This window comes from Microtus oregoni, unplaced genomic scaffold, assembly GCF_018167655.1.
Source record: "Microtus oregoni isolate MIOR12 unplaced genomic scaffold, Mior012 000056F_ref0000123, whole genome shotgun sequence".
NCBI classification, from domain to species: Eukaryota; Metazoa; Chordata; class Mammalia; order Rodentia; family Cricetidae; genus Microtus; species Microtus oregoni.
Window position 1 is genome coordinate 1,350,658 of NW_024543832.1, and position 21,664 is coordinate 1,372,321.

Here is a 21,664-nt window from a genome sequence, read left to right on the forward strand (position 1 = left end):
TTGCATGCAAAATTCAAGAAGTCCTTGTTTTTTCTTGCTGAGTAATACTCTAATATGTATGTATTCCATACTTTCTTCATCCATTCTTCCGTTGAAGGGCATCTAGGTTGTTTCCATGTTCTGGCTATTACAAACAATGCTGCCATGAACATAGTTGAGCATATACTTTTGTTGTATGATAAAGCCTCGTATTGCTGGGGCCAGGGCTAAGTTGATCCTGAATTTCCTGAGAAAGCGCCACACTGATTTCCACAGTGGTTGCCCAAGTTTGCATTCCCACCAGCAATAGATGAGTGTACCCCTTTCTCCACAACCTCTCCAGCAAAGGCTATCATTGGTGTTTTTGATTTTAGCCATTCTGACAGGTGTAAGATGGTATCTTAAAGTTGTCTTCATTTGCATTTCCCTGATCACTAAGGAAGTTGAACATGACCTTAAGTCACTTTTGGCCATTTGAAATTCTTCTGTTGAGAATTCTCTGTTCAGCTCAGTGCCCCATTTTATAATTGGGTTGATTAGCCTTTTGCGGTCTAGTTTCTTGAGTTCTTAATATATTGTGGAGATCAGACCTTTGTCAGTTGCGGGGTTGGTGAAGATCTTCTCCCAGACAGTGGGTTGCCTTTGTGTCTTAGCGACAGTGTCCTTTGCTTTACAGAGGTTTCTCAGTCTCAGGAGGTCCCATTTATTCAATGATGCCCTTAGTATCAGTGCTGCTGGGGTTATCCATAGGAAGTGGTCTTCTGTGCCCATGTGTTGTAGAGTACTTCCCACTTTCTCTTCTCTCAGGTTCAGTGTGTTCAGACTGATATTGAGGTCTTTAATTCATTTGGACTTGAGTTTTGTGCATGGTGATAGACATGGATCTATTTTCATTCTTCCACAGGTTGACATCCAGTTTTGCCAGCACAATTTGTTGAAGATGCTGTCTTTTTTTCCATTGTATACTTTTAGCTCCTTTATCTAAAATCAGGTGTTCATAGGTTTGTGGGTTAATGTCAGGGTCTTCTTTTCGATTCCATTGGTCGACTTCTCTGTTTTTATGCCAATACCAAGCTGTTTTCAATACTGTACCTCTGTAATAGAGTTTGAAGTCAGGGATGGTAATGCCTCCAGAAGTTCCTTTATTGTATAAGATTGTTTTGCCTATCCTGTATAAGATTGTTTTGGCTATAAGATTGTTTTTCCATATAAAGTTGATTATTGTCTTCTCCAGATCTGTGAAGAATATTGATGTTATTTTGATGGGGATTGCATTGAATCTATAGACTGCTTTTGGTAGAATTGCCATTTTTACTATGTTGATCCTCCCAATCCAAGAGCAGGGGAGATCCTTCCATTTTCTGGTGTCTTCTTCAATTTCTTTCTTCAAAGACTTAAAGTTCTTGTCAAATAGATCTTTCACTTCCGTGGTCAGAGTTACCCCAAGATATTTCATGCTATTGTGGCTATCGTGAAAGGTGATGCTTCTCTGATTTCCCTCTCTGTTTCCTTATCCTTAGTGTATAGGAAGGCCACTGATATTTTGGAGGTGATCTTGTATCCTTCCACATTACTAAAGGTGTTTATCAGCTGTAGGAGTTCTTTGGTAGAGTTTTTGGGGTCACTTATGTATACTATCATATCATTTGCAAATAATGAGAGCTTAACTTCTTCTTTTCCAATACAAATCCCCTTGATACCCGCATATTATCTTATTGCTATTGCTAGAACTTCAAGCACTATATTGAAGAGGTATGGAGAGAGTGGACAGCCTTGTCGTGTTCCTGATTTAAATGAGAAGGCTTTGAGTTTTTCTCCATTTAATTTAATGTTAGCTGTTGGCTTGCTGTAAATAGCTTTTATTATATTTAGGTATGACCATTGTATCCCTAATCTCTCCAAGACCTTTATCATAAAGTGGTGTTGAATTTTGTCAAATGTTTTTTCAGCGTCTAATGAAATGATCATATGTTTTTTTCTTTCAGTTTATTCATATGGTAGATTACACTGATAGATTTTTATATGTTGAACCAGCCCTGCATCTCTGGGATGAAGCCTATTTGATCATAATGGATAATTTTTCTAATGTGTTCTTGGATTCAGTTTGCCAGTATTTTATTGAGAATTTTTGCATCGATATTCATGAGTGAGATAGGCCTGTAATTCTCTTTCATGGTTGGGTCTTTGTGTGGTTTTGGTATCAGGGTGACTGTAGCTTCATATAAGGAATTTGGCAATGACTCTTCTGTTTCTATGTTGGGCACCAAGAAGCCCCCCGACCTAAAGTATTGGCCAATCTTCCTCATCCTCTCTGCAAAACAGCTTGCTGCCAAAACAGCTTGCTGCACAGACAGCTGTGATACAGTTCTCAGAATGACCTGACCACAAGGTGCCAAGATACAAGGTGCCAAGACAAGGCCTAACCACGTAGATGTTTCAAGAGATATATTGCTTCCTCCCTGGCCTAGGGTGCGATAGTTTCTGCTCCCCTCTAACCCTACCCCTCCCAACCAAAACCACTCTATAAGAATAAACCCCTGCCTGCAATAAATGGAACCTAGACGCATCTCAGACTGACTCTGTCATTCTTTATACGCGCTTGGTTTTCTTTCTCTTTCCCCCCATTCCTACCCAGGTGATCCCAAACTCGAGGCCCACGAATTACGTGGCCTGCTGGTTAGGTCAAGTGGTGTCCAACGTGGGGCAGCTCGAGGATTGGTGGTCACTGGACAGCCCCCAATTGAAGAAAAAAGCGTTCCGATCCTGCTTTGGTAGAGACGTCCTGCATAGCTCGTGCAGCGTCTTGAGGTAAGTTCGGCTGTCTTATTAGGATGGGTAAGTCGGCTTCCAAAAAGGCCCTCTTTATAAAAGAGATAAAGGATACATTACGGGAGAGAGGAATAAGAGTTAAAAAAAAAAAGGACCTCCTACAATTTTTCTGTTATACTGAGGAGAAATGTCCTTGGCTGATCTTGAATGGTCCGGACATTCAGCCCCTAACATGGAATAGGGTAGGCAAGAGTATTAATGAACTTCTGAGAAAAGGTGAGGAGGTCCCTGAATCATTCTTTAGCTTTTATGGTATAATTAGAGACATTCTTAAAGATTCTGAAAAGGAGGGGAAAGTCTCACATCTCCTGGCACTGTTTGAGGATTTCCTTAACTCCAAGGACATGAAATCAAATGAGAATGCCCAATCAGACTTAATGATTTCCCCCAAAACCACACTTCAAAAGCTAGACCCCAAGCAGGTTGCGTCTATAGATAAGTCCACCTCTCCAACCCCCTCCCTCTTAGATGAAAAGATCCCTAAGAATCTTAAAAATCTCCATTTGCCCTTGACTGAGAAATCACCTGCAGAGGCTGCATCTTCGCCTTCTCTCTACCCGGTGATTCATAGTACTGATAATGATGGTGGACTAAACACCACTGAGGAGATAGACTTAGAAGAATAGGCTGCTGCTTATGAGAGGGAAAAGTATGATCTGCCTCTTGTAGCTTCCATAAAAGCCCAGGAAAGAAAAAGCAGTCCTAGAAGACTTATATGGTATCAGCCACCTCCTTATGCACCTGTCCAAGATTATTGGGCTCAGCCATCAGCCCCTTCCTTCTCAATGACTCTGCCTTCCCACACCATGGAGACTCCTGGCCTGGATAACCTGTTGGCCACTAAACGGTCCCTTGCCAGTCAGATATTCCAGTTAAGAGGCATTATTTCCTTACAAAAAGAACTTAAAGATCTAAATACCCAGATTCAGATGCTACAAATTGATCTATTGACACCTCCTTCGCCTCCTGTGTTGTAAATGCTGAGGCACGTCCATCCAAAACTCGTTCCACCTGTTAATCATCGCCTTACCTTCCCGGTCATGACTAGATCCAAGGGAACAGCAGCTAATGCCCATGATGAGTCCTGTATTATAGATACAACAGCTAATGCCCACAATGAGTCCTGTATTATAGATATTGGGGATGCTGTGGGGGAGGAAGGATCCCAGTCTGAGGGAGAGGAAGAGGGAGAGAGTTCCCGCATCATCAAGACTCTCAAAATAAAATATTTAAAGGAGTTGCATTCCGCAGTTAAGAACTATGGCCCAGTAGCCCCATTCACCTTGTCTATTCTCGAAAACTTGGGGCAAGGAGGAAGCCTCACCCCCATAGAATGGACAAAGGTTGCCCAATCAGTACTATCTCATGGCCAATACTTAACCTGGAAGGCCGAATTGTTAGAAAAACTTGAAGACCATGCAAATGTTAACAAACAAAACACGGCAACAGCCTCATGGACTCTAGACAAATTGACAGGCCGAGGGAAATATGCGGTTGAAAAGAAACAACAGGCGCTGCCCGTGGGGTTGCTCAATCAACTAACACAAGCCGCATTGGCCACCTGGCGAGCCATTCCACCTCCTACTTCAGTGGGCACTTCCCTTTCTAAAATTATCCAAGGCACCAGCGAGCCTTATGCCCAATTTTTAGCCCGGCTCCTAGAAGCTGCAGAAAGGATCCTGGGAGAAAATTGCACTGATGATCCCATCATAAAACAGCTTGCCTTTGAAAATGCTAATTCGGCTTGTAAGGCTGCTTTAAGGGGCAAAATGAAAACCATTGACCTCCATGGTATGATTAGGCTTTGCAATGAGGTTGATTCCTTTGAACATAAGCTTTCTAAATCCATCAGCCTAGCTGTGGGCGCAGCGCTCCATCCCGTGACTGCCGGACAGGTTACTTCGAGATCTTGTTATAAATGCGGAAAGCCTGGACATTTTGCAAAAAATTGCACTGAGGGAGCTAACAATCCATACCCCTCACAAACGCAGAATGTATCTAGACCTCCTCTGCCTGGACTTTGCCCACACTGTAAGAAAGGAAATCATTGGGTCAAGGAATGCCATTCCAAATATGATGTTAATGGACAGCCCCTCCCTGCGGTTCAGGGAAATGGGCAAGGGGCCCCTCTGAGGGGCCCCAACCCTTTCTCACAACAAATTCCTCAGAAAAAAAACTGGATCCCACAACCCATTCGTCAACCACCGTCCGGTTGGTTCAAGCCTTTGTAGAGCAACAGCAGGAAGCACAGGATTGGACCTCTGTTCCTCCACCACCGGGATTATAACTCCGGAGGAGGGAACCGTTATTCTGGATACTGGGGTTTATGGCCCTCCGCCCCCAGGCATGTTTTTTTTAAATCGTAGGGCGAGCTTCAAGCTCCCTACAAGGACTCTCAATAACACCCACTCTGGTTGATAATGATTATCAGGGCGAAATAAAAATTTTAGTCTCAGCCCCTAAGGGACCCCTTATGATATCACAGGGACAACGCATAGCACAGGCACTTCCATTTCCCCTTTGCGGAGATTACCCTTCAGCTGCACAAACTCGAGATCAATCTCAGCCAGTATCATCAAATATATATTGGATTCAAAAATTAACAGAGTCTGGACCCACTTTACAATTATGGCTTGATGAAAAACTCTTCCTTGTTCTGTTGTATACGGGGGCAGATGCCACTGTCCTGTCTAAGACCCATTGGCCACAAAATTGGCCCTTAAGGGCCATGGCCACACACCTTCAGGGCATCGGACAAAGTCAAAACACCCTCCAAAGTTCAAAGGCCCTACAATGGAAGGACAAGGAAGGCAATACAGGGACAGTTAACTCCTTTTGTTGTGGAAGGCTTACCCATTAATCTTTGGGGAAGGGATATACTCACCCAGATGGGGGTTATTATGATGAGCCCCAATGAGACTGTTACTAAGATGATGCTGAAAACAGGATTCCTACCTACCAGGAAAGGGTCTAGGAAAAAGGGAACAGGGAATGACACAACCCATCACCCCTAAACAAAAGACAGATAGGAAAGGACTTGGGAAGGATTCAGAAACCATTGCCCCTATTCATTCTTTTTCTTGAGGGCCATTGCTCCTCCTGCACTTCATGCTGAGAAAATAACTTGGAAATCTGACGACCCAGTATGGATAGATCAATGGCCCCTATCTCGAGAAAAGGTTCAGGCAGCCCTACTGTTGGTGCAGGAACAGTTAGATCAAGGACACCTTGAACCATCTACCTCTCCCTGGAATATGGCAATATTTGTAATTAAGAAAAAATCAGGAAAATGGAGACTCCTTCAGGATCTCCGAGAGGTTAATAAAACCATGGTCCCTATGGGAGCAGTGCAACCTGGAATGCCCACACCTGTGGCCATTCCTCGGGGCTATAGTAAAATTATTATTGATATCAAAGATTGCTTTTTCTCCATCCCACTTAATGATGATGATTACAAGAGATTTGCCTTCTCCATTCCCATTACTAATCAAGTAGGGCCAAATCCTAGATATCAATGGAGAGTCCTACCTCAAGGGATGGCAAATTCACCTGCCCCCTGCCAGAAATATGTCGCCCAAACCATTGACCCCTTTCGATTGAAATTTCCTGAGACGTATATCATACATTAGGTGGATGACATCCTAATAGCCACCAAGACCCCTAAAGAATCTCATACATTAGCACTAATGATAGTTCAGGCATTGCAAGAGCGAGGATTTTGTATAGCTCCAGAAAAAATTCAGACACAGTTTCCCTTTCTATTTTTGGGTTTTGAACTTCATCCCGACCTTCTATATACCCAAAAATTTCAAGTTAGAAAAGATTCCTTAAAAACATTACATGATTTCCAAAAGTTAGTGGGCGATATCCAATGGTTACAGCCCTATTTACAACTCACAAAAGGTGATATTCGTCCCCTTGAGGATATTCTTGCTGGTGAATCAGATCCCTTGTCCCCTCGGATACTCACCCCAGAAGCCCTCTTAGCCCTTAAAAAGGTAGAAGATGCTATTTTAAAACAACACATAGGATATTTCTGCCCTGAACAACCCCTACAGTTAATTATTTTCCCTACAGAATTTTCCCCGACTGGCTTACTCTGGCAAAGCTCAGTTCCACTCCTCTGGGTCCATCTTCCCATCGCTAAACGAAAAGTGCTTCCTATTTATCCCCTTTTGGTTTGTCAATTGATTATGCTGGGTTTAAAGACTGCAACCAAATATTTTGGCAAGGAACCTGATAAAGTTATACAACCTTATGATAAAACTAATTTAGAATGGCTAGCCCTTCATCATTCTGAATGGGCTGTTCTTGTCTGTTCATACAGAGGAAATTTTGATATGCAATTGCCTAGCGATAAATTGATTCACTTCTTTTCCCATACTCCCTTTATTTTCCTTAAAAATACAAAATCAGAGCCCATCCCAAATGCATTGACAGTTTTCATTGATGGGTCAAAAAATGGACGGGCTGCATATGTTCTTGATGGCACAACAACTGCCATCAACACCCCCTTTTGTTCTGCACAATTGGTGGAATTATATGCGGCGCCGTGTTACAAAAAATTAACATTGTCCTGTCAATATTTATTCTGACAGCCATTATGTGGTTAGAGCATTACAAAAGTTGGAAATGGTCCCCACTATTCAACCACAAACACCCACTTTTGATATGTTTCATAAGATACAAAAACTCATTAGACAGAGAGACCACCCCTTTTACATTGGACACATCCGTGCACAAACAGGTCTCCCAGGCCCCTTGGCTTTAGGGAATGAGTTAGCGGATGCAGCCACCAAAATGCCACAAACATTTTTCTCAGAAATAAAAGGAATAGCGGCTGCACAAGAGGCCCATCAGCTCCATCATCTCAATGCTCAAACATTGCGCCATAAATTTCTTATTACAAGAGAACAAGCCAGGGAAATTGTCAAATCATGTAAAAATTGTTTGCCGTATTTACCAGACCCACATTTTGGGGTAAATCCACGAGGCCTTATGCCTGGACAACTCTGGCAAATGGATGTGACACATCTCCCTACCTTTGGGAAACTCAAATATGTCCATGTTACAGTGGATACCTTCAGTGGATTCATTGTTGCCTCCGCACATACTGGAGAGGCCACTAAGGATGTTATTAGCCACATGATGCAAGCTCTGGCTACCTTGGGTCAACCGACGTCTGTTAAAACAGATAATGGCCCTGGATATGCTAGTTCAAAATTTAAACAATTCTGCACAGCATTGGGAATTGAACATGTTACCGGAATCCCTTATAATCCTCAAGGACAAGGTATTGTCGAGAAAACCCACCAAACTTTAAAGACTACCATTAACAAATTAAAAGCACAAGAGATATTGTTCCCTCACAAAGGCAATCAAAAATTGGTACTTGCACAAGCCCTCTTTGTTCTAAATTTCTTGACACTCGATGAACAAGGAAAGTCGGCAGCAGACAGACACTGGCATCACAAAACTGGTCAGGGATATGCCAAAGTATTATGGAAAGACCCTATGATGGGGCTATGGAATGGACCTGACCCGGTTCTAATCTGGGGTAAAGGTTCTGCTGCCATATATGATACAAAAGAAAAAGGAACAAGATGGCTCCCAGTCAGGCTGGTTAATCCCTTCTCTGACACCAAACAGGCCCAGGGATATACCCCCTGAAGAAATATTTTTCTGTTTATAATGCAGAAATGCAACGCTTAAAATGCAAGATATATTCTCCAAAAATATAGAGCCGCTTTATGGAGCCCTCGCCATAATCCTGATGGTCTTGATTGTTCTTTTCTGCTGCTTTTGCCTTCACTGTCACAAGCCAGGTCAGAAATGCACTTGGTAAGATCATACATGGTAAGGATGTTATATTTGAGAGCGATCTGGCTTGGTTGCCTACTGTTTTTTAGCCTTAAAGCAGGTAAGACTCCCTCAAATCACATCCCTATCCCCCAAAAATGGGTAGTTATTAATCTTTCAAATGGAGAGGTTGCCGCTTCCAATTCCTCCACAAATTATCCCTTTGGAAAATGGTTCCCGGATCTGTTTGTAGACTTATGTGATATAGTAGACAGATGGACTAATCCATCTGAATGGGGATGCAACTCCCCCTGGGGCATGGCAGAGACCAGAAAGGCACAGTTCTATGTTTGCCCAAAGTGCACTGGCTCCAGATATAAAGCTGAAACATGTGGAGGAGCCTCGGAGGCTTATTGCAGAGACTGGAGCTGTGCTAGTACAGGTGACATGGGTTCCTGGAAGCCCCCTGTAAAAGATGATTATATCACTGTCAGTCCCTATGATCACAGTGATCCAGGCACGTCCCGCTGTGAAAGGAATCAACCTTGCGGCGCTTGCTATGATTCCCACTATTATGCCCAGCGAAAATATGCAAGGCCAGGGGGACAATGTAACATACTCAAAATTTCCTTTACTGAATTGGGCAAACAACGGGGCACAATCTGGACAGGAGGAAGAACTTGGGGAATCCGCCTTCATCTAAAAGGCACGGATCCAGCTGCCACCTTCATGATTCAGCTCCAAAAAATGGCACCCCCTTCCTCACCTGTAGGCCCCAATCCCGTCCTTCCAGATCAAGAAAAGAGCTATGCAGGAGCCCAAAAGCCACGCCCTACTGCTCCGACACCTCAGTCGACGGTTGCTGCAAAACCGCGGTCCTTTTCCCTGCCCAGTCAGGATGTAATTTCTTTAGCTCCCCCACCTTCTTTAATCCCCAAAACAGCAGATAGATTGTTTAATCTTATTCAAGGAGCCTATTCTGCAATCAACATGTCCAATCCCAACCTTACAGAAGCTTGTTGGCTATGTCTATCAGCAAACCCCCCCTATTATGAAGGAGTAGCTACTATTGTCACCAAGGTGACTGTACACGCTTCACCCCCTACCCAATGCCAAGAAAATCGACACCAACTCACCTTATCTGCAGTCTCGGGATCAGGATATTGCTTGGGTCAGGTTCCCTCACATTTTTCCCAATATTGTTATGAGACAGTTTTCCCCTCTAAAAGTAACAATTATCTTGTGCCCCCTAATGGAACTTATTGGGCCTGTAACACTGGCCTAACATCATGTATATTTGCTAACAGTTTTACCCCTGAGGAATTTTACATCTTAGTACAACTTTGGCCCCGTATCAGCTATTATTCAGAAGGCATTTTTTTTTTGGCACAAATGTCACAAAGAATAAAAAGAGAACCAGTAACTATGACACTTGCCTTACTATTGGGGATCGGCGGCATTGCTGCCAGAATTGGGACCGGAACAACTGCCTTATTGCAAAATAATCAATTATAAAAATTACAAAGAGCCATGACAACGGATCTCGAGGCCATCGAGAAATCCATTACTGCCTTAGAGAAGTCTTTAACTTCGCTCTCTGAGGTAGTCCTACAGAATAGACACGGACTAGATCTCCTATTTTTAAAGGAGGGAGGCCTTTGTGCTGCCCTACGGGAAGAATGTTGTTTTTATGCCGACCATACAGGCATTGTCAGGGAATCTATGGAGATCTTGAGAGACAGACTGGATAAACGTAAAAGGGACTTTGATAAAGAAAAATCATGGTTCTCTACCTGGCTGCAAGGATCCCCTTGGCTATCCACCTTACTCCCCACTGTTATAACCCCTTTGGTAGTGTTTCTTATCCTCCTTTCCTTTGGGCCATGGGCTTTTAACCATTTAACGCGTTTTATTAAGTCTCAAATAGATTCTGCATTAAAACCTGCTGAGGTTCATTATTATCACTTAGCTGCCAATGAAGAAGCTGCCAATGAAGAAGTTGCCAATGAAGAAGTTGCAGTGATCGAGCTACAGAAGATTTCCCTTCCCTCCCCTCAACCCTTTTCCCACTCCCCACTTAGATTTCATACCACAAGCCCAGGCCCAGGATGGAAATTCTGGACAAAATTGTAAAATTTGGCCTTGTTAGATCTGTCCCCATGGTGCTTTAACTCAAAATGTTCCATGAGGAAGAAGACTGGAAAGTCAATAATGGAAGAATTGTTTAAGCCTAGGCCTACCTAAGACAGGGCGCTCGTAATGGGGAGGATGTCCCAAAAACGGGTAAAGGTCTAGCATCAGTCTTCTAACAGGCTCAGTCTCTCTCATGATTCTGACCTTGACACCAGCCATAGAGTTGCAGAACACCCATCGTTGAGGCATTGCACGCTGAAGGCTAGTTCCCATTGCACCAGCTTAGGCTCGGATCAATTTTGTGTCTGCTCCGGCTACAGAGTCTTTGGTCTTTTGATTATCAGAATAACACCCAGATCCCAAATCCCAATTGGCTCATTTATATATAAAGAGAGGGGGAGATGTTGGGGACCAAGAAGCCCCCCGACCTAAAGTATTGACCAATCTTCCTCATCCTCTCTGCAAAAGAGCTTGCTGCCAAAACAGTATGCAGCACAGACAGCTGTGATACAGTTCTCAGAATGACCTGACCACAAGGTGCGAAGATACAAGGTGCCAAGACACGGCCTAACCACGTAGATGTTTCAAGAGATATATTGGTTCCTCCCTGGCCTAGGGCGCGATAGTTTCTGCTCCCCTCTAACCCTACCCCTCCCAACCAAAACCACTCTATAAGAATAAACCCCTGCCTGCAATAAATGGAACCTAGACGCATCTCAGACTGACTCTATCATTCTTTATACGCACTTGGTTCTCTTTCTCTTTCCACCCATTCCTACCCAGGTGATCCCGAACTCGAGGCCCACGAATTACGTGGCCTGCTGGTCAGGTCATTTCTATACTGTGAAATACATTAAGGAGTATAGGTATTAGCTCTTCTTGGAAGTTCTGGTAGAATTCTGCATTGAAACAATCTGTTCCTGGGCTATTTTTTGGTAGGGAGATTTTTGATAACAGTTTCTAGTTCTTCGCGACTAACAGGTCTATTTAGATCATTCACCTGGTCTTGGTTTAGCTTTGGTATATGGTACTTATCTAAAAAAATGTCCATTTCTTTTGCAATTTCCAGTTTTCTGACATACAGGCTTTTGTAGTAAGATCTAATGATTCTCTGAATTTCCTCTGTGTCTGTGGTTATGTCCCCCTTTTCATTTGTGATCTTATTCATTTGCATGATCTCTCTCTGTGGTTTAATTAGTTTGGATAGGGGTTTGTTGATCTTGTTGATTTTCTCCAAGAACCAGCTTTTTGTTTCATTGATTCTTTGGACTGTTTCTGTGTTTCTATTTTGTTGATTTCCGCCCTCAGTTTGAATATTTCAAGTCTTCTACTCCTCCAGGGGACGTCTGCATATTTTTTTTTCTAAAGCTTTCAGGTGTGCTGTTAAGTCCCCGATGAATGCTTTCTCTGTTTTCTTTAAGTGGGCACTTAGTGCTACGAACTTTCCTCTTAGCACTGCTTTCATAGTGTCCGATAGTTTTGAGTATGTTGTCTCTTTATTTTCATTAAATTCAAGGAAGACTTTAATTTCTTTCTTGATTTCTTCCTTCACCCAGGTGTGGTTCAGTAGTTGACTGTTCAGTTTCCACGAGTTTTTCAGCTTTCTGGGGGTAGCATTATTGTTGCCTTCTAACTTTAATCTGTGTTGATCTGATAAGACACAGCTGGACACTGATTTTTTTTTTGTATCTGTGGAGGTTTGCTTTGTTACCGAGTATGTGGTCAATTTTCGAGAAGGTTCCATGAGATGCAGAGAAGAATGTATATTCTTTCCTATTTGGGTGGAATGATCTATAGATGTCTGTTAAGTCCATGTGCTTCATTACCTCCAATAGTTCTCTTCATTCTCTATTAGGTTTCTGTCTGATTGACCTGTCCATTGCTGAGAGAGGTGTATTGAAGTCTCCTACTACTAGTGTGTGTGGTTTGATGTCTGCCTTGAGTTTTAGTAATATTTCTTTTACATAAATGGGTGCTTTTATATTAGGGGCATAGATGTTCAGGACTGAGACGTCCTTCTTATGAATTGTTCTCTTATGAGTATAAAGTGTCCCTTTCTATCTCTTCTGATTGATTTTGTTAGAAATTAGTATGGCCACACCTGCTTTTTTCTTAGGACCATTTGCTTGAAAGACCTTTTCCCAACCCTTTACTCTGAGTAGATGCCTGTCTTTGTGGTTGAGATGCGTTTCTTGTAAACAGCAGAATGTTGGATCCTGTTTTCGTATCCAATCTCTTAGCCTGTGTCTTTTTATAGGTGAATTGATACCATTAATATTAAGTGATTAATGACCAGTGGTTGTTAACTCCGGTTATTCTTATTGTTTTTGGTAGTAGAGTTTGTCTGTCTCCCTTCTTTGAGTTGTGCTGGTGAAGGGTTGCTAGATACCTCAGTTATTGTAGGCAGTGTTGGCAGTGTTGGATTCCTTGGGTTGCGATTTTCCTTCTATTACTTTCTGTAGGGCTGGATTTGTGGCTACGTATTATTTAAATTTGTTCTTATCGGGGAATGTCTTGTTTTCTCCATTGATAGTGAACAATAGCTTGGCTGGGTATAATAGTTTGGGTTTGCATCCATGGTCTCTTAGCTTCTGCAGTACTTCTATCCAGGACCTTCTGGTTTTTATGTTTTCCATAGAGAAATCAGGTATAAGTCTGATCGGTTTACCTTTATATGTTACTTGGCCTTTCTCCTTTGCAGCTCTTAATATTCTTTCTTTAACCTGTATATTTTGTGTTTTGAATATTATATGGCGAGGGGATGTTTTTCTTTGATCCAGTCTGTTTGAGGTTCTGTATGCTTCTTGAATATTCAAAGGAATATCTTTCTTTATGTTGGGAAAATTTTCTTCCATAATTTTGTTAAAAATATTTTCTGGGCCTTTGAGCTGTGACTCTTCTCCTTCCTCTATTCCTATTATTCTTAGGTTTGGTCTTTTTATTGTGTCCCATATTTCCTGAATGTTTTGTGATGAGAATTTGTTGGCTTTGCTGTTTTCTTTGATCAATGCAATTATTTTCTCTATGGTATCCTCAGAATCTGAGATTCTTCTATTTCTTGTATTATATTGATTATGCTTGTTTTCATAGGCTCTGCTCGTTGACCTAGATTTTCCATATCCAGCTGGTCCTCAATTTGTATTTTCTTCCTTGCCTTCATTTTAGTTTTCAATTCTTGAACTGTTTCCATTACCTGTTTGATCGTTTTTTCTTGGTTTCCCAGGGTATCATGTACGTATTTACTCATTTTTTCAAACTTTTTGTTATACTTCTCATCCATTTCTATAAGGGCATTTTTTACATGTTGTTTAAGGGACTCTATTGTCTTCATAAAGTCGATTTTTTCCACTTCTTCTGTGTTAGGTTGTTCAAATACTTCTGTTGTAAGATCATTGGGTTCTGGTGTTTTCATGTTGTTTTTCAGATTATTCAGTGAATTCTTGCCTTGGCGCCTGCCCATCTTTTCCTATCGATGCTATCTAATGGGTCTTTTAAAACCAGATCAGGTTTCCCTGCTGGCCAGAGGTTCCTCTTACAAAATGCCCTCGCTCTGTTTTCTGGCTCCTGCTGGGGGCCAAAATCCCTCTCACCCCTCAGAAGGGTCTTCAGGAACAGGACCCAGCTCCTCCTTTACCAGGGACCTTGCCAACCAAAGGCGTACCTCTTTGATTTAAATGTAGTGGGGCAATCTGCTCTCAGTGTGTCACGCTGGTCCCTGCCACCTGCGTCTGCTGCCATGCCGATCCCTACCGCCTGCAGCTTGTGTAGTCTGCCACCATGCTGGTCCCCGTAGGTCCCCACTGGCTGCGGAGGCTTTCCGCTGTCCGCCTGTGCCATTTGCTTGCACTGTCTGCCTGCGCTGTCCACCTGTGCCATCCGCCTGCGCCGTCCACCTGCACCGCCCCACACTTTATTCTTTTTTTTATTTTAAATTTATTTATTTATTAAGGAATTCTGCCTCCTCCCAGCCACCGCCTCCCATTTCCCTCCCCCTCCCCTGATCAAGTCCCTCTCCCTCATCAGCTTGAAGAGCAATCAGGGTCCCCTGACCTGTGGGAAGTCCAAGGACCTCCCACCTCCATCCAGGTTTAGTAAGGTGAGCATCCAAACTGTCTAGGATTCTTCAAAGCCAGTATGTGCAGTAGGATCAAAAGGATGCTCATCTTACTAGACCTGGATAGTGGTTGGTGGTCCTTTGGCTTCCCACAGGTCAGGGAACCCTGATTGCTCTTCGAGCAGATGAGGGAGGGGGACTTGATTGGAGGAGGGTGAGGGAAATGCGAGGCGGTGGAGGGGAGGAGGCAGAATTCCTTAACAAATTAATAAATTAAAAAAACTTGCAAAAATAAACAAACAAACAAACAACAACAACAACAAAAAAACCATTGCCATTGTTCTTGAGTTCTCAGTAGTCCCCATTTTCTGCTATGTTCAGCAAGTCCGGTTTTATCCCATGCTTTTTCAGACCCAGGCCAGCTGGCCTTGGTGAATTCCCCATAGAACATCCCCATTGTCTCAGTGTGTGGGTGTACCCCTCACGGTCCTGAGTTCCTTGCTCATGGTCCCTCTCCTTCTGCTCCTGATTTGGACCTTGAGATTTCTGTCCGGTGCTCCAATGTGGGTCTCTGTCTCTGTCTCCTTTCATCGCGTGATAAAGGTTAATATTCAGGAGGATGCCTATATGTTTGTCTTTGGATTCACCTTCTTATTTAGCGTCTCTAGGATCACAAATTACAAGCTCAATATCCTTTATTTATAGCTAGAAACCAAATATGAGTGAGTACATCCCATGTTCCTCTTTTTGGGTCTGGCTTACCTCACTCAGGATAGTGTTTTTATTTCCATCCATTTGTACGCAAAATTCAAGAAGTCCTTGTTTTTTCCTGCTGAGTAATACTCTAATATGTATATATTCCATAGTTTCTTCATCCATTCTTCCATTGAAGGACATCTAGGTTGTTTCCAGGTTCTGGCTATTATAAACAATGCTGCCATGAACATAGTTGAGCATATACTTTTGTTGTTTGATAAGGCCTCTCTTGGGTATATTCCCAAGAGTGGTATTGCTGGGGCCAGAGCTAAGTTGATCCCGAATTTCCTGAGAAACCTAAACACTGATTTCCACAGTGGTTGCACAAGTTTGCATTTCCACCAGCATTGGATGAGTGTACACCTTTCTCCACAAGCTCTCCAGCAAAGGCTATCATTGGTGTTTTTGATTTTAGCCATTCTGACAGGTGTAAGATGGTATCTTAAAGTTGTCTTCATTTGCATTTCCCTGATCGCTAAGGAAGTTGAGCATGACCTTAAGGTTTTTTGGCCATTTGTAGTTCTTCTGTTGAGAATTCTCTGTTCAGCTCAGTGCCCCATTTTATAATTAAGTTGCTTTTAGTTGTTGTATTTTGTCACAGCCACAGAAAGCTGACTAATATGGGTTCCTGTGAAGATCACTCTCTCATTTTATCATTTTCAGTGGGGTAGGTCACATCCTCCTTCTTCTGTGGTCTGGGCAGGACTGACATATAAAGTTTTGGAAATGAGGCATTCATTTCTACATAATCAGTTGATATAAAAAATCAATAATTGGCAAAATTTTTCTCCCTATAAGTTACTAATATTAAAAAATACTAATTAAAAATAATTAAAAATTATTATACACATGTGTGCATTTACATATTACAATTCAATTTTCAAGGTATAAAATTCAGGGCTCAAGAGTTGGCTGAATGGTAAGATGCCTGCCTCCCAGTATTAGTATCTTAGCTTGACTCACAACACTTTACTTAGAAGCTGCGTGTTATTGTTTATCCTATATTCCAATCACTTGGGTGCGTTGTGACTGGAGGTATTTTGCCATCCAAAACTTCTATCTGCACATTTGTGCTCCAGGTTCACTGTGAAATCCTTTCTCAAAGATAAGATAGAAATCAACTAGCAAACATACTCAAATTCAACTCTAGCCTCCAGACACATGTGAAAACTGTGTATTATACACACACAGTCTAGCCAATTAGGATTTACAGCCCTCCAAACATTGTCTTTACCCTGCATGGGATTCACAATTTGTATTATCTAGACCCGTGTCATAAATTCTTCAGACCTTGAATGAACTGCTTGCTACTGAACCCAAGAGATGAACTCCTGTAGATTTGTTCCTTCTCCATAACCTCTCAACTGCTCTTCCTACTCTGAGAACTTCCATTCAATTTCCAGCCACAAGAGTGGCTCATTTAAGACTGTGAAAGCAAGAAATGGTATTTTTCTAAGTGCTTAATTCCTATTTTTAAGTGAGTTTGGTTCTTAAACTTAAGATCTTTCACATGGTGACAAAGCACTCTACCACAGAGCTACAAGCCTAGCTCAGTCTTTTAAAACATCACAGTTTTCTACAGAAAATAATTTTTGATGACTACATTGATGCACTTCTAAAATAAACAGCAGGAACTACAAGTTCTTCTTTTGTGACACTCAGCTGTTATAACTGATTCTATAAAGGATCAATTACTGCCAGGCAGTGGTGGCACATGCCTTTAATCCCAGCACTTGGGGGGCAGAGGCAGGCAGATTTCTGTGAGTTTGAAGCCAGTGTGATATGCAAGAGCTAGTTCCAGGACAGGCTCCAAAGCTAAAGAGAAACCCTATCTCAGGTACACAAAAACAAAACAAACAAACAAAAGGATCAATTTACTGAGCATAGATTTGAGAATGTTGGGGAGTTGAGGATAAATCAAAACAAACAAAGAAAACAGAAGGAAGAGAAGAAGAAGAAGAAGAAGAAGAAGAAGAAGAAGAAGAAGAAGAAGTAGTATAGTAGTAGTAGTAGTAGTAGTAGTAGTAGTAGTAGTAGTAGTAGTAGTAGTAGTATGGGAACTGCACCCTCAGCTGGTGACTCCTATTCTGATTCTGAACTCCATGATCTTTTCAAGACTACTGTGTAGTTGAACCACAGCATGTGCTGTAATCTCACTACTCATGTTCAACACCACACACCTGAATAAAAAGAAAAATAAAAGCATACTGCACATATGAGTCACATATCTTAATGAGGAAATCGGGTTCAGTTGTGCTGTGTTCTCTGCCTTTTATGCTTTGGGAATTACTAGGATCTTAAGGAAGAATGGGAACTGGAATGTCTTCAGAAGCTTGCTCAGGGTAAGGGATGTCCTGTGCCTGAAGTCAAACCTTGAATCCCAGTCTTGTAGCTCACCTGACCTCAGAGCAGGTTTCTAAGGTCAGATGATGCTGTAATGTAAACTATTTATAATGTAAACTATTTAAGATGATGAGAAAGTTTGCATCACTGAAGCAAGCACACAACACTCAGACATATATACACAGACAGATATACAACATTAGAGACAATCCTTTCCAAAAACACACCTACAAGAGCATATGGATATATGTGTATTAACTTCATATAATATCTGAAAATATTCTTTTTCCACCTATTGTTATTCATTCTGCTTAAAAAATCAGAACGCTCATTGCTAATGCACTATGATCACATTGATTCATCCCACTACACTTTCTCCTCTTTCTCTCACTCCTTTGACCCTTCTGGACTCTGACACCAATGTCTCTTTTGTTCTCTCCCCACTCCTTTCCTGATTTCCTGCACCAACTCTGCTTCTTTTTCTCCTCACTTCTTGAAAGTGAGATTGCAGGGTCACATTATCTTATGTAATTCTCTAGTGTCCCCCCAGTTTTTATAATGTCTCAGAATAACCACATTTCATTTCCACAGCACTGACATTCCTTTTCTTCCTTTTCATTAACACTTGGTCTCATTCTTTCCTTGGGTAAATGGCACTCATATCATTAGTTACAGGCAACTAATTCTTTTCAGTTTTAAGGAGGTTATAAAAAATTTCAGCTTTTTGTCACCTCTTCTGCCCACATGCACTGGTCAAGTTTAAGCAACCCAATCAGAAGATGGAGGGCAGAACACTGTGTGTTCATGAAGACATCTCCTCTCAACCCTGAGTTCCCAGTGTTATCTATTAACTTCCTGATTCAAAACTTAGAGAAGTGGAAGAAAGGAGTTTTTCTTGGAAAGAAAACATTAAACTATTCTCTTGGATGACTGAAACCATGTAATAACCTTTAACAGGGAGTAGTGATGTTTCAAACGCAGTATTTATTAATCAAATGAGAAATATATTTTGAAATATTACCATTTCAATCAAGGTCTCATATAAACTACATAGGAAATAGGTCATTGGGCTAAATCAAAGCATTGAATGAGAACTTTTTAAAAAATACACTGTTTTAATTGGGGGTATATGCTTCTTTGTGGGCAGTGAAGTGCTCATGGAGACAAACAGATGGCACAGGGTCCTCTAGACTTACATGTGGTTCTGAGCTGCCTGCCTCTTCTAGGGTTTACCTCCTTCTTTGGCTTTTTCAGGAACTGATGCTGATCACTATACAGGATCATTTTGCTCTGTGTGATGATCTGCATTTTGTTCAGGTAAAAGCACATCCTCAGTAGAAAAATTAACTATAATGGGACTGTGAAAAACAAGTTTTTGCCACACAAAACCCCATCAGTAGTTTCTGAACACAGAAATCAAAATCCTTAATAAAAGAAGGAAATGGGTGTGGCTGTCAACCAGGTATACCATATAGGGATTGTAGAAACAAAGCCGTCACTGGAACTCAGTGGACAACCAGACTATCCAGTCGTTGAGATCCATGCCAAGTGAGAGAATTTATCTCAAAACAAGTGGTACAGATTGTTAAAGAAATGCATCATATGTCAGCACACACACACACACACACAACACGTACAGGGAAAGGAATGAGAAAGAAAAATTAAGAGAAAGAAAGGGAGAAAGAGAAAGAGAGAGAGAAAGAGAGAGAGTGAAACATAGAAATAGGGATACAGAGGGAGATAAAGGGAAACAAAGAGAAACACTATAATAAAAAAACACACAACTGGAAACAGAAATTTGAATAATCATTTGGACATCAAGGATTACTACACACCATACCTGTAGAGCGAATCTCTAAGTGTGATATGGTGGGGCAGTGTAGACACAGAGAAGTGCAGTCTTCCATGCTTCTCTGAGCAGGCTCTCCTGTGACCCAGATCTCTAAGTGCTCTCAGCACCCCCTGCTGGTCCTGTGTTCTCCACAGGTTTATTTTGTCTGAGCTCACAGTAGCATTCACTCACTGTGTTGCATCTCTTGCACAGTAATACAGTGCTGTGTCTTCAGACCTCAGACTGCTCATTTCCAGGTACAGAGTGTTCTTCGCATTGTCTCTGGAGATTGTGAACCGGCCCTTCACAGCGTCCGTATAGACAGTGGCACCACCATTTGGATGAATGTATGCAATCCACTCCAGCCCCTTTCCTGGAGGCTGGTGGACCCAAGTCATCCAGTAGTTACTAAAGGTGAATCCAGAGGCTGCACAGGAGAGTTTCAGGGACTTTCCCGGCTTTACTAAGCCTCCCCGAGACTCCAGCAATTGTATGCCACACTGTCCACCTGTAAACACAAAGAATTCTGGTGAGAAAACTGACACAGAGTACAAGTTTTCTCTTTCTAATGTCCACACAACACACAGCATCTCATATTTATGAATTACCTTTAAAAATAAGGAAAAAGAAAACAAATATGAGCCCTAAATCCATGGTGAGTATCCTGTGTTCAATGCTGAACCCTGACTGGGAAGTCTCCTCTGCCAGAGCTGAAGGGTTAGGTCAGGGCTGGTTTTTATGGGCACATGTTGGGGACCAAGAAGCCCCCCGACCTTAAGTACTGGCCAATCTTCCTCATCCTCTCTGCAACAACAGCTTGCTGCCAAAACAGCTGTGATACAGTTCTCAGAACAACCTGACCACAAGGTGCCAAGACACGGCCTAACCACTAGTTGTTTCTAGAGATATATTGCTTCCTCCCTGGCCTAGGGCGCGATAGTTTCCGCTCCCCTCTAACTCTACCCCTCCCAACCAAAACCACTCTATAAGAATAAACCCCTGCCTGCAATAAACGGAACCTAGACGCATCTCAGACTGACTCTGTCATTCTTTATACGCGCTTGGTTCTCTTTCTCTTTCCCCCCATTCCTACCCAGGTGATCCTGAACTTGAGGCCCACGAATTACATGGCCTGCTGGTCAGGTCAAGCACAAAAGAAGACTCATTTGTATATGTTTTTGAAACAAGAGGCTCTGTAGTTGGACCTGGGCAGAAGGCAGTATATAGAGCAAGTATAAGACATTATTCTCACTGATGACAGTTATAGAAATTGAAGCATTAACATAGCTCTTTGTATGTATTTTCATTGTTAGGGATTCACCACACGTTATTTTAGTTCTCTTTTCACCATATGCATGGAAAATGTTGTGTTTCTCACTGTCATGTCTCTTTAGGATCAATGTGAACTATAAAAGTTCCACACACATCTGAGTTTCTAGATATTAGCTCTGTCTGTCCCTTTGTCTCCTGGACATAGCTTCTTCCTGAAGGGGATTATGGTTAGGATCACACCTGCCTCTAAGTAAAACTTTACTGTGATAGGAACATGAATTCTCCAGCCAGAAAAGAGGACTGACACACTTTACATTGGCATAGTTTAAGAGACCAAACCCAAGTGCTCTGGTAATATAAAGGCTACTGTTGGTAGAAATTTTTACAGCACCTCCCTGTTTTGTTTACATAAGAGAGTTGTAAGCCTAATACAAAAGTAGGAACAAATATATCAAGCCACAAACATGTGATAAATGTTTCAATAATTATCCTATCCTGATGAGTTTTACTCTTGTATAATAAATAACTTGGCCAACTCATGAGAGGAAAGTCATCACAACTATCTAGTCTTCAACCCAATTGAAGATCTGAGAATGAATATAATAATACTGGAATGAGCAGGAAGTGTAATTAAGTAACTTTCAAAATGTGCAATAAATGCCAAAAAC

General features: G+C 41.9%; 1 gene segment (V, D, J or C); it reads right to left on the reverse strand.

The window, feature by feature from the left end:
* Positions 1-17,618: 17,618 nt before the first annotated feature.
* Positions 17,619-20,378, reverse strand: LOC121438486. The segment is given in 3 exon segments: positions 17,619-17,730; positions 19,917-20,232; positions 20,333-20,378. Coding segments are annotated over 3 exon segments (474 nt in total).
* Positions 20,379-21,664: the final 1,286 nt, after the last annotated feature.